At 46.9% G+C, this 18,238-nt stretch overlaps 1 protein-coding gene across 3 annotated transcripts; it reads left to right on the top strand.

Annotated features, from left to right (window-relative positions):
• The first annotated feature begins 684 nt into the window (after positions 1 to 684).
• aaas (aladin WD repeat nucleoporin) lies at positions 685 to 18,178 on the top strand. 3 transcript variants are annotated; one of them, XM_088633694.1, is made up of 17 exons: positions 685 to 809; positions 1,300 to 1,418; positions 2,243 to 2,370; positions 3,274 to 3,329; positions 4,298 to 4,389; positions 4,853 to 4,899; positions 5,406 to 5,504; positions 5,765 to 5,908; positions 6,628 to 6,748; positions 7,140 to 7,264; positions 7,392 to 7,452; positions 7,553 to 7,643; positions 8,264 to 8,357; positions 13,098 to 13,165; positions 13,495 to 13,576; positions 15,491 to 15,575; positions 17,622 to 18,178. In XM_088633694.1, exons 2-17 carry the CDS (start codon positions 1,308 to 1,310, stop codon positions 17,769 to 17,771), a joined length of 1,554 nt encoding a protein of 517 aa, XP_088489820.1. In that variant the 5' UTR covers positions 685 to 809; positions 1,300 to 1,307; the 3' UTR covers positions 17,772 to 18,178. The 3 variants fall into 3 exon arrangements, with proteins under 3 accessions (XP_088489820.1, XP_088489822.1, XP_088489821.1); XM_088633696.1 differs by lacking the exon at positions 685 to 809 and adding an exon at positions 851 to 873; XM_088633695.1 differs by lacking the exon at positions 685 to 809 and adding an exon at positions 860 to 984.
• Positions 18,179 to 18,238: the final 60 nt, after the last annotated feature.

Below are 18,238 nucleotides of genomic sequence, written 5' to 3' on the forward strand. Positions count from 1 at the left end.
TTAAAACCCAATCCCCAAGTACAATCTGCAGTCACGCCCCGGACCAATTGGAGAGCGACCCGCTCGGAGCATCACTCCTTAAAGGGACAGCGCAGTCACCTCCAGGGAGGAAACCCACATACGGCAGCTGGAACAAAACAGCCCTGGCCCTGAACGATCGCGATTTTCTTGTCTAGTGATCTTTCAATCGCAAACCTTAATGACTTAGAACGAAACACTAAAATGGCTAAAATGGGATGTTTTCAGTGTCTGAATCAGGCTCTAATTGTGAGGGTGCCCTCTAAAACTTACAGAAACCCGGGCTGTCTATTCCTAAGCTACTTTATACACTGTACGAGGAGTGGCATTCTTAATATCTGCAGCTTTTATTATAAGAAATTATTATGAATATATTAACTCATTTCGTTGTAAACAAAAATGTTGCATTGTCATTAGCAGTGGTTGGCATTGCTGCCTAGTAACACTGAGGCCCTGGGCTCAATTCCGGGTCTTGGGTGATGGATTGCCGTCCCGTCCATGGTGTATCCTGCCTTGCGCCCGTTGCCTGCCGGGAAAGGCTTCAGCTCCCCCGCGACCCTGAATTGAAATAAGCGCTTAGAAAATGTATGCCAAGATTGCGACAACGGATTTTTCTGACTGCTCGTGATTACTACTTGCAGTACCTACTCCTGTACCGAAGGTGGCGATATTTAGGAAACTTTAGCTTTGCGTTTGGTGCGGTTTGTCCCTCTCGCGTTCCACTCCCTGCTGGGGGAGGCGACGGCGGGTCTTCAGCGAGGATCAAATACAGAAGGCAAGTAGAGGCGAAGGTAAGTTGGTGTTTTGGCCAAGGAAGCGCGTCTTGAAGCAGTGGGAAAGCAAAGAATAAAATAAGTAAAGAAAAGTCCGGATAAAGTTGGTAGTGTCGTGGGAATGATGCTTTCCGGCAGTCTTAAAAACAGAAAGCGTCCAAGTATTTACAGGGAACTACTGTATTCCCAGACGGTAATGTAGAATTAAGTGCCCGGGTTATCGAGTAGCTCAATGTTTAGTTGTTTTGAAAGATACTTAGTTTTCTGCTCCTTTTATCAGTCCTTGTCCATAAAACCTGCTCGGTTCCGAAAGTTTAACGGAGTGGACGAAAACAGGCTCGTTACTGGCAGCGGTGGCGTTTGCGCGTCACCTGTTTTATAGATACTGTATCTGTCGGTCAGCGTTTCTGTCTGCGTGTGTGTCACCGCGGTCCGCCCGTCTGTCGTGCGGCCTGCGGCTCGTCAGCAGGGGGAGAACACGGCGTTAATCGAAGGGGCTGTTCCGCAGGAGCTGCGATGTGTTCCCTGGCGCTCTTTCCTCCACCGCTGCCGGCTGGCCAGGTGTCCCTGTACGAGTCCAGCAACGAGCTGGTGTCCGGCAGCACGCTGGACAGTTACCAGAGACAGGTGAGCCCCGGCCAGCACAGGACCTCTTCGGATTGCTGTGAGCGGTGCTGACTTGTTTTCGATTCATGCGTAGCAAGTATAGTCCATTTATACGACATGATACGTAGATACTTGTTTGCCAAGTGACTAGGTGCACAAGGAATTTGCTGTGAAGATGCAGCCAACAGATGAGTTGAATATGACCTCCCTAGACAAACATTTATATTACTCTAGATATAAAACGTATTGTACTGCAATAGCACACTCTAGGGTAATAGATTTAATTGTTATAAGGTAAGGGGTATTTCTGAAAGGTATAGTCATTTTCTAAAAGATACGCAGTATCTGGGACAGGGTGACAGAAATAGCAGGTTGGGTGAGAAGAATAATCAATCCGTCCCCCTGGGGCTACATGTGCAAGTCGCACTGGTTCAGTGTTTCACTGAAGTACAGGAGCAGTGAGCTGCCCGGGATCTGAACCCACAGCCTTAGGTGCACCACCAGCCTCTGCCTGCTTGGTGGCCTGTGCACAGTGTGCTGGGAGGTTCTAAAGCACAGCTTGTAGTCTTAGATGTAACCCTGACCTTCTGTAGTGCTGGCAGGTGCTGCTTCACTATTTGCATGCGATTCCAGCAAATCACTCTGTGTGGCTAAAGTGGGGTTGGCAAAACAAGTCAAGTGTCACTGCAAGCGCTGCTAAACATGGGATTTTAGTTACATGTCATGTCCATAAGCTTCTACTTCTGTGAAATGGTTTTGAGTAGTTTTAGAAGCCCCGTTGCATCTTACAGCTTGTCCATGCCGCGTTTTACTCTGTGTGCTTTCCCCGGACCCTTGTGCTGTAGGAGTGGGACCCGCCCTCCCTGCTCATTCCCAAGGACACGCTGAAGCCCCACAGCCGCCTGGAGAGCAGCAGCAAGGCTGCCTTCATCGACCACCAGGAGGCGCTGTGGATGAGGAGTGCCAATGCCTGGTAGGTGTGCCACCCATGTGTCCCGACAACTCTGGGCAATCGTGACTGCTCTGGTGCATGTCTGTCTTAGAACTGTGTCAGTGAATGAGGGGAAAAAAACAAATGTGACCTTGTGCAGTCTTTGTATAACATTGTTCTTCCTTGACGATGGGGCTGTAGTTGATGTTTGACTGTCTTGGTCTTTAATATCCTGTACAGACAAAGGGTTGTAAAGAATGCCTAGAGCATTAGCAGCATGTGTCTCACCCCCTCCATTGTGTATTTACACTTCTGCCATCTGGGAGACGCCTCTGTGTAACAGACTCAGGAAATCTTTCATCTGCGCTGCAGTACCACTGTCAATGTAAAATAACTCTTAACTCCAGTAACACTACTGTACATCCTTTTCTCTTGGTAACGTTGGTCTGTCCCAGATGTATTATTGTGTTGGATTCTTTTTTAAAAATCTAGACTGTGTGATCAAATTCAATCCCCCAGTTTGACATTTTTTTAAATGAACAAGTAAAGGTGAAGAGAAGAAAGCAAACCTAACATTTCGGCTGTGGAGCCTTCTCCGGGTGCCACACCCTTTCCTTTCTTCTCTTTTCAGCACGGAATAAACCTTTACTTGTTCCTTTGCAGCCTCCACCTGCTGGCGCAGCTACCCGCCTGAACATTTTTTAAAATGCTCACCTTTGATTAAAAAATCTACATTGGAGCGTGACAAAGTGCAGGCAGTTTCTGTTTCTGAAGATATCACACAAGAGCACCTGCGCAATGTGATGAAACGTTGCGCAGGGGGAAAACAAGTTTCCCCCAGAGGATAAGAAAGCTTGAGTAGAATTGGCCGACAGGTTGAAGCTATCCTGTGTCACTGCGTGCGAGTAAGCAAGAATAATAAGAATGCGCTGTTCCCTTCTGCAGGCGTGATGCGGGGCTCATGGGATTGCTGGATGAGATCGCCAACTCCGTTGATGAAGGTAGGAACAGCAGGATCTGCCGCTGCACAGCGGGGAGAGCTTCCTTTTTGAATCCTGCCGTCTCTTTGGCTTTGAACTTCAGCACAAGGGAGTTCGGATGTGGCAAACTGTAGTCAATTAGGATAGAAATATCTCTTCTTTTTTTCCCTCCAGATGTTATTTATCTTGCTCTGTTTGAGCAAGTTTTCTGTCTGTCTCGGGTCACTCACTGGTGGCAGTAGGAGCGGCAGCTCTTGTGTTTTCAGTCTGCTAGAAGTAACTGATATGTAACAGTAGAATATACCTTAATTAATATTCTTTTACTGTTGGATTGACACATGTCGCAGGGAAGGAAAATCTTAAAAATCCTAGAGAGAAGGCCTGTAGAGTCAGCTCTGTGGAGTCTAGCATTTCATATTCGAAACACCATAGGAGACTTGACACTACCCTGTTCTGTTTTGAAAAAACAAACTTACTAATTTAATTCAGTTATTCAGTTCTTTATTGCCATGTCACCAAAGTTGGGGGAAAAAAATTGGAATTTGCCCCATTGCAGCCCAGATAATCAAAAAATCACTAATAACATAAATGTTCAGCTGTCAATTCCATTTCCTAAAAAAATCACTAAGAACATAAATGTTCTGCTGTCCAGTAAATAATCCCAATTAGGATCCCATTCAGGTGTTTCTTGAAAACGTCTTCAAATCATTAGTTTTAACAGCATGGCTGGGGAGAGAGAGTTTTTAATGAGGTTGTTCTTTTACTGGAAGTGGGAGCATGTAAGCTTTAGTCCTACTCCAGTTAAGACAGACTTATGCCAATAGATTAATATTTCCAAATGTATTTCAAGCCTTAATGACTCCCTCACTCCAAGTTGAATTGTGTTTGCAACAGTGTTGACTTTGTAGCATGCAAAGCTTTGGCCTCTGGGCACCACTGTGCCTGGCAGTGCAAACCTGTAGTGACGGGTGTGTCTGGCGTGTCTGCAGTGCCCAGGTGGATGGCGGTGGGATCCGGCTGCAGCCTGGCCCTTCTGCGATGGATGTCTTCCTTCCATGGCTCTCTCTTCCCCCATCTCGCTGTGAGTGCTTTGCTTTCAGCACCTCTCTCACCTCCGGCACAAACCTGGCAGGCCGTTCAGCTAATTTCTGGGGGTCTAATTCACTGAGATATCAGCCTTTATTGTGAGTTTATGGTGTGGGTGAACGTGGGTACAGAAGGAAAATAAATGTGCAGTCTAATTTAACATCACCTGCTGTAGCGACAATGGGAAATCCTCAGTCTCTGCCAGTGCACTTTCTTAGACAAAATCACTTTCAAGCCCTCATGGGAAATTCAGTCCAATTTCTTTAACTCGAGATAAAGTCCTGTTCATTTCTTGTTGTGAACCTTGTGTATTCTTGTGTCTGTATGAGTAAATCTCTTGTCTTGAGTTGGTTGCATTCGGTACACTGTTTTATATTTATTAAGCCTCCAGAGAAGGCTGAGCTTTAGATTGCAATGATTATATTTTCTGGGGATTTTTTTTCTCCTCTCCTTTCTAGCTGAGCAGTGAAGACATGGTAGTGGAATTTTCCCAGGTGCTTGATTGGTGAGTAATTTAAATGTCCTTTTAAGTCTTTTGAAAAAGATTGAGAATGGAGACACTCGCACAGTGTTTACAGCTGATGAAGATGTGTAGCTAGCAGAAATGTGGGCAAAATGTTCTGTACCTTAAAGTCGTAGGTGGTCATAGGGGGTTTTGTGGGGTAATGTAACTGAATATCCTGAGTGTTAAATAGTATATAATTGGTCAGCACGGCGATGTAGTGGTTAGGCTTGTTGTCTCGCAATGTTGGGGGCCCTGGGTTGAACTGTGGCTCTGGGGTACGATCTGTGTGAAGTTTGTATTTTCCTCTGGTTTCCTCCCACAGTCCAAAGACATGCTGGTAGGTTAAATGACTCCTGGGAAAACTGGTCCTGGTGTGTGTGTTTGTGCACGCGTGTCACTATGTATCCTGTGGTGCTGACTTGTGCTCATTGCTTGTCGGTATAGGCTTCAGCTCCCCCACGATCCTGAATGTATCAGTAATGGGTGATTAACCCCTTCTTTACCAGGGCCAACTGCTCGGTGCGTGGATTTGCCTGGCACCCCCACACCGATAAGTTTGCTGTGGCTCTCTTGGATGACTCTGTCAGGGTATACAACGCCAAGAGGTAAGAGACCCCCAGCTCTGCCCCAATGCATCTGCGCAGGACTGCCAGGATGCATGTAGTGGAACATCACAGTGCTCCAGGATCCTTTAGATTGAGAGGCAAAGGTGCAGTTTCAACCTGTAGTCCTGCTACCATGGTATGTTTTAGCAAAGGAATGGCTTTGCTGTCCTCCTTCCTCCTCTTTTCCTTTTCTTTTGTCTGTCACTCTTTTTTTCGTGTGTGTGCCATACACACTCTCTCTTGTCTCTCCGGCCTGGCAGCGCCACGTCGCCCACCCTGAAGCACCGCCTCCAGAGGAATGTGGCTGCCCTGGCGTGGAAGCCCCTGTGCGCGTCGGCGCTGGCGGTGGCCTGTCAGAACTGCGTCCTGGTCTGGCATGTCGAGCCCACCTCCCTCTCGACCAGGTGAGGGAGAGCCGAGGCTGGCTGGAGCCCCGTCGACCGGCCCGCGCGGAGCCGTGTTAATAAACGGCAGGGAGCGGTGATCAGGGGTTCTGGAATCCCAGGCGGGACACTGCGTCTGAACCCCTGAACAACATGTTTAACTTGGATCGCCCATCTGTATGAATGGGTCCAGTGTAAGGCGTCATGCATATATGGATGACACTTTTATGAGAGTAATAGAAATCGGGGCCATTCATATAGAGATGGCACTGTTTCATGTAGTGTCAAACAAAAAAAAAACAGAGCATACACGAATACACTCACCAGCACATGGGTCCCAGCGCAAACGCCAGAGATATCGCAGCTATAGAAGCTATTTGGAATCCATGGAGGGGGGAGTGATTGCTCATTATAGTGTGGTGGGACAAAATACACTCTCGCTATCTGTTTCAGAGACAATCACAAGTTGTTTTTTTTTGTTCCTGCACTGTCTTTTATCTCCATCATGAATTTAGTGGTACAAGGAAGACCTGGACGTGTGTCAGTGACGCCTCAGAAACCTGTGCAGTCAGTCGATCACTTTGCCCTTCTCAGTGTTCAGTTCCAAATGCCAGGTGTCCCCCCAGACAGGCCTGTTACAGTGCTGGGGCTGTGGTCCCTGATTTAGCCTGTGTTTGCTGCTCTGCTGTGGTTTCTGTATGGGTGTCTGGATTTCTCCGTGTCTGTCTCTCCACATGCAGGCCGTCCTCGGGCTGCGCGCAGGTGCTGTCTCACCCAGGACATTCTCCAGTGACCAGCCTGGCCTGGGCGCCCAGCGGCTCGGTGCTGCTCTCGGCCTCCCCTGTGGACACTGCCATGATGGTAGGCCCCGTCTCCATTCTCCCTTTTGTTCGCACGGGCCTGTTCAGGCAGACAGACACCTGCCTAAAGGGATTTCTGAACCATCCCACCTTTAAAGACATTCTAGATGAGTAGATTTTTCCTAGAATGGCTAGGCAGGATTTTCTTGTATTGCATTGATTTAAGTTTTTCACCTTTTTAGGTGTTATTACACTCGGCTATGTGTGACAACAACAGTGTCCTTGGTTTCAACTTGATGTAGCAATGCTGATGGGAGAAACGAAATTCAGGGCTCTCACCAAGGGGATGTAGAGGATTGTGCAACGCTTAATAGTTCCCCTGCTGGGAAAGCAGCCCCAGCCATTTGATAACATTCACTGAACAGGACAAATGGACTCCCTGTCCCCTGCAGGTGTGGGATGTGGCTGGAGAGAGCTGTGTGCCCCTCCAGCGTGTGGGTGGTGGTGGCGTCACCTTCTTGTCCTGGTCACCAGATGGCAGCAGAGTCCTGGCCTCCACTCCTTCTGCCCTCTTCAGGTGACGTCCTTGGAATTGCGCTGTGAACAGAGCCACCTTATCTATGGGGGGTGGTATCAAACACATTAATCATACCACAAAAATCTTCAGCCCTTTGAATGAATTTGTGTTTTCCCTGCTTCACCAGAGTCTGGGAGACGCGCATGTGGACCTGTGACAGGTGGCCCTGTTTGAAGGGGCGCTGTCAGGTAGGCCGATTTGAGTTCCAGGTCTGAAGTTTCAGGATTAAACGGTGATCTTGTTCTGGGTGTGTGATGTTCAGTGGTAAACATCCGTCTCTTGTGGCAGACGGGGTGCTGGAGTCCGGACGGGAGCCGCCTGTTGTTCTGTGTGCAGGGAGAGGCTGTGATCTATGCCCTGACCTTCACAGACGCCCCAGGTACTGGAATTGGCTGGATCTGCTGGGAGAAGTTGTGGTGGGGTTGAGGGCAGCCATAGTGCTGCAAAGCCTGCGTGCGGACAAATCCGCTGTCTCTTCTCCTTTTTGTGCAATTTGTAATGATTTATTTAGTATTTATTCCATGCTGAAAAGAGAAGAAAGAAAGCACAAAGTTTCGTCTGTAGATCCTTCTTGGGGTTTGAGACTCTTCACAAGTGTCTGTTATGCCTAGCACTGTGCACAAGGTGTCAATCACCAGAAATAAGTGGTTTGTGCCTTCTCCATTTTGTGCTTGGTGGTGTGCCACATACATGTTCTGTCTGAGGCAACATGGCAGAGTCCTGTGTCATCATTGGTGGTGGTGGAGGGGGGTCCCCATAACCTGTAAAAACGCTTTGAGTGGAGTGTCCAGAAAAGCGCTATATAAGTGTAAGCTATTATTATTATTATTATTATTATTATTATTATTATTATTATTATTATCATAACCGTGATGCTTATGGGGACCCCTGTGGTATGGTTAGCTCCTTTTCAAACGTTCTCTTCAGTTTTGCGTTTCAGTGCACGTTGAGTTCTTTTTTCTGACTGGTTTGTTTCCCCTGGGGGGCGTCTGTGCACAGGGGAGCCCCTGGGAGGGGGAGGGGGCTCCAAAGCCGCTGCCGTCGTGGCCGACCTCTCCGAGACCACGTTCCGGACCGAGGATGGGGAGCTCAGGTGAGAGAGCGCGAGCACAGCCGGCGGTCCGAGGTGTCTTCCTCTTCCTATCGCACCAGGAGACCACCCTGTTGTCTGAACTCGGTGGGAGGGGAGGGGGGGTCAAGCTCTCTTGGGTTTTATGGCAAACGGTGAGGGTCCTGGGACCTGCTGGGGGGTTACAGTGACAGTGCAGCTCCTCCATCGGGCTTTTGCAGTGTTCCAGGTGAGGAAGGGCTCTGGGGGTGGGCGTGTTGAGGTGGGTGTTTGTACGTCTTGTTCTCTCCCAGTAGATATTTGAGTGGTTGAGGGAGAACGGTCTTAAATCAAGTCATTTTCAAATTGGATGGGTATATAATGAATTGGTCTTTGCACTTTCTGTAACTCTTGAACACTACAGCAGATACTGGCTGGGGAGTTACAGTGTAAAAGAGAAGGAGTCATTTCCTGTCAGTTCTATGTCTGTCTTGACGCAGACATGGGTATTAGTCATTGATGAGATCCTGTTGCTTTTAACCAGGCTAACAGAAGTATTTTAGCAAATGCGGCTGCTGTGCTGTGAAGAGACCCCAGTGAGGGTGATTTCTCATTGTCTGCAGAGTGAGGGTCAATGGCCGCTCTCAGCCTGTTATTTTGACTTGGGGAAAAATCCAAGACGGTTCACGGGTGCCCTTCTCCAATCCTGGGGGGCCTCGGTCTAGCAGGTCTTGTAGGTCCCTCAAGATCAGCAGGATTTTGGGAACTGGGGAGATCTGGTAAGATGTTCCACATACGCGGCAAAAACAGCGGTTTTCCTGGGCTGCCGAGAGCTCGTGGACATGGAAACCGGCACAGCCCCTTGGCCTCCAGGATCAGAGTTGTACATTTTCAGTAGCATCTTTCACCACGGGAATCTCGGGGAGCTTGCTGGGTGGAGCTGAAGCCGTTCTTCACTTGATACGATGGTAAAAAAACCCAACAACAATCGGAGGCCAGGAGACTGAGATCGGGATATCGAGATGAGGCGGTGAGAGAAATCTCCGCCCACTTCATATAAAAATCGAACCGGCTGCCACCTGTGCAGTCCTGCCCTGACAGCGAGAGCCGGCCCGGCGAGATGTCCTTACCTTGTTTGCCCTTCCAAATCTCTCGCACAGGTCTCTGCTTGGGGGCACTTTTGATATGCATTTGCTTTTTTTTTTTCTTGCCTGTGTGTGTTGATACCGGTGCCGGAGATAAAAAAAAATAATCTCCCGTCTGATTTGGTCAGGCTTTCATCTCTGCTTCCAGCAGCAGATGTTAGGAAAGCAGCAGAGTGGATTATCTCTGACTCACGTGTCTGTCTCACCGGCAGCCCCAGGCCTGTCGATCTGCGTTGTCACCTAGCCTGCGGTAGCCTTGGCTGGCAATTGACTTTGTGAGCTCGGAAGAGTTTTTCAGCAACTGTTTGGTGTGTGAACTGTTCTAGCTGTAGCTCTAACCCCTTTTTCCTCGCAAATCAAAGGATCGAAATGCTTTATTTTTGCCACGTGTGGATGCCTTTTTGGTTGTCCCGCCTTTTATTAATGTAGCTAGAATAATTTAAAAATAATGTTTTTCCCAGCAGTTGAGGTTTCACCAAAAGGTGGCATAGTTGAGCTTTGAAAGATGCTACAGCTGTTATATAACTCTACTCAGATCAGTGTGTGATGTGTAAATTCAAGTTTCATGGATGCACAATTATCAGCCATCCTGGACTGCCTCATGTAATTTCAGGTAAACGAGCCCAGGACTAGAGCTCATATGGGTTTGTGAAACCCAGGATCTTAGCAGCTGCTCTTTTTTGTACCTCTCCTTTTTTTCCCTTCTCTGCTAAACCGTCTTGTCTAAACCTAGATCAGTGGTGTATGAGGGCTGAAGAAGCTGACTTAAAAACAGCAGGCTGCTCTTCAATAAACTAGGTTCAAATATAAACTAAGGTTGCTGCTGGAAGAGGTGTTAGTGGGGCCAGCAGGGGGCGCTTACCCTGTGGTCCATGTGGGTCCTAATGCCCCAGTATAGTGACGGGGACACTATACTGTAAAACAGGTGCCGTCCTTCGGATGAGACGTAAAACTGAGGTCCTGACTCTCAGTGGTCATTAAAAATCCCAGGGCATTTCTCGAAAAGAGTAGGGGTGTAACCCCGGTGTCCTGGCCAAATTTCCCATTGGCCTTTACCAATCATGGCCTCCTAATAATCCCCATCTATGAATTGGCTACATCACTCTGCTCTCATCTCCACTGATAGCCGATGTGTGGGGAGCGTTCTGGCGCACTATGGCTGCCGTCGCATCATCCAGATGGGGCTGCACATTGGTGGTGGTGGAGGGGAGTCCCCATTACCTGTAAAGCGCTTTGAGTGGAGTGTCCAGAAAAGCGCTATATAAGTGTAAGCTATTATTATTATTATTATTATTATTATTATTATTATTATTATTATTGTTATAAAATTGGTCAGACACTTGTACAATACGCTTGTATTGTATAGGGAACACGGTATAACACAAATTTCATCAATTGAGTCAGTTCATTGGTTCCGTTAAGTTCAGAATGGCCAGCTGTGGTCCTTGAGGCCAGAGGGCACTGGGATTTCATTTGGAAATTATCTACAAAACTCACCTGCTTAAGTGGTCAAGACCAAAATTGATCCATATGTAAAAAGAATTGATGATTTCCGAGTAACCCATAAGCCCTTGTGGATTGTGGCTTTCCTGGACCTTGGTCAACAGGACATAATGGTTTCAGGTGCAGAACTCAATTAGAGTGAATGTGCTTTTCATGTTTTAAAGATTAGCCCCACCTGGTGAGTCCTTTTCCGAACAACGTTTTATTCTGCGTATGGTAGCACGTTTTCTGCTTGCGGTGATGGTTAAAAGGAAAGTTCTGAGGGGACAGGCTTTGTCTTTGCTCTGTTTGTAGGTTAACAAGATGTTGGAGCATTTAGGGTTTGTGTTGCTCCTTAAAGACGGCAGAAGGGTGAAATCGAAGTGCTTTGTCGGCAGCTCAGTGTCTTGACCCTTCCTGCAGCTGTCCATTACTGTCGGTGTGGATTGTTTTTTTTTTCTTGCCAGTGGTGTGTGTTTATGAATTCTAGGGCAACTCTCCTATATCTCCTGCTGAAGGTGATATCTGTGATCGCTGCTCTCTGAGCTTTTTACTTTAAAGCCCTAATTAAAGTGGATGGCTGAGGGGCAGCTTAATATACTTTCCCATTTTATATGCGAGTGGCTTTGTTTTTTTTATTTCTGCCTTGAAAGTAGCTCCCAGTGCCTGCTCTGTTATTGACAAAGAGGCTTTCCTGCTGAGATCTCGCAAAAATAACCTTGAAACTTCGGTCTGGAGGCTCCGGGCTTTTTCTTTCCTTCTTTAATATTAAACATGAAGGAGAACATTTAATGCATTGGTAGAAAGAGGGACACGCATTTTGCTGTCCTTGCGTGTGTAAATGTTTTTGTGCGACACGAGTCGTCCCTTTCAAAGGCAAGGATCTTGTGTTCTCAGTATCTGTGATCCTTTGCAGGGAATTCCAAATTCTACCAAAAAAACCCCAAAACCAACAACATCACAAAGCCTGGTTAAATGAACACTTGTGTGCAAATTTGAATTTTCATTTTTTCCCTTATTAGAGTTCATATTGCATAAAATAAGGATCCAGGGCAATGTGTCCTCTCTTGACATCTTGTTAAGGTTAAGGTTGGAGCACATGCAAGCATGATATTGCAACTTTTCTCATAGCGGGTTAATGTAAAACCTCCTGGAAACACTGATTTATTACAGATGGTTAAAGCACGCATAAATAAAAAGACCTCTCTGCTGTTGTTCATCTTTAATTACCTGAGTGCATTTAATACCCAATGAGTCCATCTCCTGTTGTTCCTCATAGCAGGGTTAGGCCACCTAATACCTCGCAGCACTTGTGCACTATAGCTTCTCCCACATCCTCGTGAGAAAATTCTGGTTTCCAGATACATTCTTGTTTGTGTCATTGACCCTTCTCTTTTCAGTATATCCATACCAACCCTTTTTTTTTTGCAAGTTTTTTTTATGGCTAGTTTCTTTAATCTCTTTATACTTGGAGTTTGGTCGCTGTATTTGTTCATCCCAAGACCGGGTCGGGTCTGCAGGAGACTTCTTGATTGGAAGGAAAGCTGCAGGACATAAGTATGTGTGCAGGATTTATAGGTTTCCCTGTGTCTCATCTTCTTGGTCATTTTAGGATCCATTGACTTAATAGGAGTTATAAAAGCCAGGACAGCTCTTCACCCCCATCTTGTTCTTTGACTGGCTGTAGGTGGTCAATCTTGAAGACATTTCTGCTGAAGAAGTTAGCTAGGGGACTGAACCACTAGCCTCACAAGGAAAGGACCTGCATCAATTAACAGGAAGCACAGCCAAGTGAGAAAATGGCGATGTAATACTTCTCCCTGCATTATCATGTGATGCTTTGGTGATTATCTGCTAGCACCAGGTGTTTGAGGATCAGGCGTTTTTCTACTGTTCCTTTAAAGTGTGGGTCTGCCAGCTTTGGAGGGTCAAGTTTGTCTTACTCTAACGACAGCGAGGATCTGTGCGTTGGGATGAGAAGGCGGCAAGCTTCCATTTTTGTTCTTGGAGCTCAAAAGATCAAAATAAAAAAACAACAACATTTAAGTGAAGTGCCGTTTATCCCTTCAGCCGAGGCTATTAACCCACAGTGCCTGTAAATCCTTGTTTAGAGCCTCCACACCTCAGTGATCGCTGTCCTGCTCTGTTTGCCTTCCAGGGTTGGGGGAGAAGTCCAGGCTGTGGCATGGGACCCCCGGGGGGAGAGGCTGGCCGTGCTTCTGAAAGGTGTAAACAAAACTTCAGAAGGAAATAAGTGTTGATCTCCTGATTTTGCCTTTGCATGGTTTCCTGCAGAAGTGAACCCCCAACACGGAGCCCAGCCACTCTTCCCAATAAACTTCATGGCCCGTTTTACAAAGGTTTTAATTGTGCAAGGTTGGGTGCTGTGTCTTGCATAGCCTATGTAACGACCTAGGAGTCAATTTATTTTTCCCCACTCTTGCTTCCGTTTGGCCTAGTTAAGGGAGTGAGGTGTTTCTAGTGGAAACATTTGCCCGGCAGTGTGTTCCCGAGTGTGTGTTTTCAGTTTAACCCCTGTCTCCCGTCTCCTCCAGGTGACCCAGAGGCAGTGGATCATCCCGCCTTCATCGCTGTGTTTAAAACGCGCACCAGTCCAGTCTTTGAGCTGCTTCCCTGGTACGTCCATTTGCTCGCACGGGCTAAATGTCTTATGCAGGTCTTGGCTTGCTTTGGGCAATTATTCTGAAACTGCACTGTGCAATGTGGGAAAATAACCAAGTGGCGATTTTGATGTGCTCGTATAGACTAGAGTGTGCTACAATATTAAGGTGGTCACCTCCAAAACTGCTCAATTTCCTGGTACTACTATAGTGCCTGTGCTATATATAGCCCTGCATGTTGCACAAAGCCAAGCTACTAATTACTGCAAGCTCTTTAACACGCTTGACATATTATTTTTTTTTGCTGCTTATTTGTATATGACTGAGCTACCTGTGCTTACGTGAGCATTTGCAGGGAACAGTAGCAAAGCAGTCTTGCCCAGCTAATGAGAGCCAGGTGTCGTTGGCAATGTGACAGGCTTGTCTGACACGTTGTGGTGTGCCTGCTAGCTTGATCTCACAGGGCGCACTTGCACTGACACCCCAAGGGTTCTGATAATGAGGTGGCTTGTTTACAGAGACATGTGTACAAGTAATCAACACCCCCCCCCCCCACACACACACACACACACACACCCCCACCCCACCTGACATTCTGACATTTTTCACACCAGAGAATTAAGCCAAAAAGAAAAGCTGCAGTTGCCAAAGCTTTCCTTTAATTACCGAGACTCAGGCTTGATTTAAAACAAGGCCCTGATCAGCCACCTCTTTCTGCAGTGCTTAATTAAAGGCAGCGGATGATAATGGGAGCGCTCATGGAGACAGAGGAGATAGCATCTCTTAGGAGCCTAGGGAAAAGAGAGAGCGTTTCTAACGAGGCTGCGGGAAGGAGAGTTTCTTTCTGTAAGATCTCACATGCCTGTTTGGAAATGAGAGCTGACAGTGTAAAATGAGCTCTTGGTGTGAATGCATCAGCTGCGGAGCGGAGGAGGGGAATGGAACGGGACAGGCTGGGATAGAGAGTGAAGGGCCTCTGTGATCGACAGACGCCCAGCCTCCGTCAAGGGAACCCCCTCCCGCTGGGGCCTCAGTCATCTTTTTCCCTGTTTGTTTCAGCGTTTTGCTACATTTACTCGATTTCTTATCTTTCCACTATTTTGCCCAGATGTTACATTCGTTTTTTTTTTTGCATTGATAAATAATGGTCTTAAGAAATGGCTTGATGTTTTGCACCAAGTGGTCTCCTCTCCATTGTAACCTTTCTTGAACATGTTTCTCAAGGTTACTGTTGAGATAAATAGAGATTAAGATTAATAAAGATTAATACATTGTAAAAATATTTTTAAAAAGCTCTGATGACGGTAATAATGCCAGTTATTGTTGAGATTTTTCTCTCTCCATGATTCACCTTATTTTAACTTATTTTTGTTCAGATGCATTTTTTATCTTTTCTGTTCCTGATGCTGTCTCCCCCACATCTTCTCTCCAGGCTGACGTCTCTGTAATGCCATGTAGAAGAATTGTGCATCTACCATAAAATACTTGCATAAGTTTATATACTGCAATATTATATTAGATTTTGGTTATTTTTGTGATGTACTGTGATGTAAAGACATTTTCAATTTTAAAAATGATTTTTGAGTAGGATGTGATTCATGTGGCTGTACCCCTGTGTAAATAAATGACATGGTGTTCAGTCTTTTCTTTCAAAAAGGCACACAAGTGAAATTTGACTACCACTCTTAATCAGTATCACCCTAAGCCCAAAAGAAAACCGTAATCAAGTGTTCTTGTGCCATGTTGTCTCTCTCTTATTCACAGCATCCACATCTTTCACTGCTCTGTATACCTACTTGTACAACATGCATCATTAGCTTCAGAACCTCAGCCCAAGTTGCTTCTGTTTTGACTGTCTGCCCTGAATCCGGTACACTGAGTCTGTAATTCGGACATCTACACTGACAGTGTTTGTGTCTCTCTCTTTCAGTGGTTTTATCCAGGGAGAGGCAGGAGCAGAGCCCCGGCTGATACAGTTTCACCCTCATTTCCAGAAGGGAGCCCTACTCACTGTGGTAAGAACCCTGTTTTTTACACTAAACTGGGGACAGCTGCCAAATATGGGCACTTCTCATCCCTGCCAGGATTGGGAATATCCAGCTCTTACGCAGACAGGTGATGTGTTCATCAAGGTTCATAAGAGAGATATATATATATAGAAGAAAAAATATATATTTCAGCAGACAAATAGTATTCCTAGAAAACCCAGAAATGTTTTGTGGAGATTACTTAGGAGTTTGTTAAATATTTGATCGATTTAATTAACACGCTAGTTTTCAAATCCAGCAGTGGAATGAACTGGATAGTCCCAAGTATTGATGGTTTCCATGTGGAAACCCACTCCTTTCACTGGCATTGAGCTTGGGATGACCGTTTCTCCAGAGCCCAGGATCCCTGGGTTTTCAAATCATCCTACGTCCGGGGTCTGCAGACATGGTCTTGGAGAGCCCCGGTCCAGTTACTCTTGTAGGTCACCCGTTTTAAACACTGGAAATAAGTGTATGCTGTTGATAATCAAGAAAATCATCTCTTCAATTAAGAGAACTCTGGTACTTTGAGGGGTACTTAGATTTAAGTTCTAAATGATCTCTAAACTAATTTGCTCTACAGGTGTTTTTTTAAATTAATCACATGGAACAATTCCATTATCTTTAGTAATTGGGGGTTTCATGGTGATCTAGTGTACCTACTAGATTGGGGTTCTCCGGAAGCAGCACTGTTGAGTCCTGTCCTTGATAACTTAATACTAATCAACCACACATAATTACCTCTTTGCGTTGAAGACCTAGTGTGGATAGAAACATTCGTCTGGAAAACTCCTGCGGGACCTGGAAAGCACAGCTGACCTTTAGCGTGAAACATTGCCTACAAAAACTTATACTGTCCTTAGCACCAGTTCCCTGCCTTTGGGGGATGTCCGAAATAGGGTTGTAGGCAGAGCATGAATAATTGGGGAGAAATACCCAGCATCCCTGACTGATGGCCTTAATTCACATCCGAGTGGAACTGAACTTTTTTGGAGGAGAAAAAAGGCCTGTTGGGTGGGGTCAATAGAGTGCATTACCCAGAAACCCCACGCAGAATCTGTATTTGATATTTCTGCCCCTGTGTGGAAGAAGACTGTGGTCGGTCTGGGGTGTAGCGCTCTCCCTGTGCTGCCAGCTGAGTTTTCTCAGCTGCTGTGTGCTGCAGGGAACCTCAGGCGGTTCGCTGTTAATACCCACGCCAGTCTTCGAAGTAATTGAGTGGCAAGGTGAGAAGGCTTTGTGAGTCATGATAGCCTCCTCAACCACCTCCCCCTCCACCAGGGGAATAACACATCTCCCATAGCTCCTCTGTGCAACCTCCTTCCCACCTTTGTCTTTCTTCTCTGAACAGCAGTGGATGGCCACAGGGCTGCCTGCCTGCACGGAGGTTTGTTTTATTCAAGAGGCTGCCTTTAAAGAGCTGGGGTGGAGGGGGAAGGGGGAGCTCTCTTAGCAGGACCAGTGTGGAGTAACCCTGAGAGGGTTTGTCCAAATGAGTGTTCTGGGGGGACACTGCGATGGCCAGTGCCACACTCCACTTGGGAGGTGGCGTTGATTCGAACACCGGGGACAGTGGTTGGCAAGCACAGCGCAGTGGGCTTAGAAGTAGCATTTTGTCAGTTGAGAAAGAGCTTGATGCTGACAGTCCTCCATTCCCCCCCCCCCCCCCCCCCCCATCTGTGTTTAGCATATCTGATGCCTATGAATTATAAATAAGGCCTTCAGGAGTAGCTCTCCTGTGTCTCCTATGCCTTTTGCTACAACAGTCTAGAGTTGGTGCTGATAATTAACACATCACCCCCTGCTGTACCGGAATAAAGCTCTTTTGAGGGCGTTAAAGACATGAGCAGGAACGCTTTGCCATGTCGAAAAACCACTGCGCTCTAGAGCGGACAGGCGGTTCTGGAGCTGTGCTGTCCTCTGCAGTACGGGGCTGGGGCCCGTTCTGGCCACAGGGTCTTTGGTTCTGATGTGTGAGTGTTGAAGATGGTGGGCGGCCTGGCCCAGTTGACAAGCCTTTATCTGTCCCCTCAGTGCTGGTCTAACGGGAGGATATCTCATGTCCCCTTCTACTTCATGAGTGCCAGGACGCCCCTGCTGGGCCTGGGGGGGAGCCCGCCCCTGCCCTTATCCAGAGCGGTGGAGAATGGGGAGAGACCACTCTACACGGAGCTGGGCTCGTAGGCAAGCAGGCAGGGAGAGAACTTCAGCGTGACGCCGTTCCACTGTGAGCTGGGTGCGGGGCATTGAACAGTCCATGGCTCTGGGCGGGAGCTCGCCTCCACCCCCCTGATCCACTTGGAAGCACCTTCCCGCGTTCGAAGACCGGAACCAGCTGTCAATGGGTCACACCACGGATCAGAGCTGCCTGGCCCAGTCTGAACATGGATACAGACTTCTCTTCATGTAAGAAACTGACTTTGGGATGTGGATCTTGGTCATCATTAGAAGTACGTACTGCTAATCAAATTAACTGAACAATGCCGAAGGCTTCAAATGGACTTTTCTGATAGTGGCGCAGGATACTTGTATTTCCTGTCTGCTCTTCTTAGTGTTAATAAAGCATAACTATATCTGCAGTAGTAGTCACATGCAACGTGTGCCTAATCTCATTTGTAATGAATGGCTGTAGACACTTCATTAATATCCTG

This window comes from Lepisosteus platostomus, chromosome 1 (genome assembly GCF_059453375.1).
Source record: "Lepisosteus platostomus isolate fLepPlt1 chromosome 1, fLepPlt1.hap1, whole genome shotgun sequence".
NCBI classification, from domain to species: domain Eukaryota; kingdom Metazoa; phylum Chordata; class Actinopteri; order Semionotiformes; family Lepisosteidae; genus Lepisosteus; species Lepisosteus platostomus.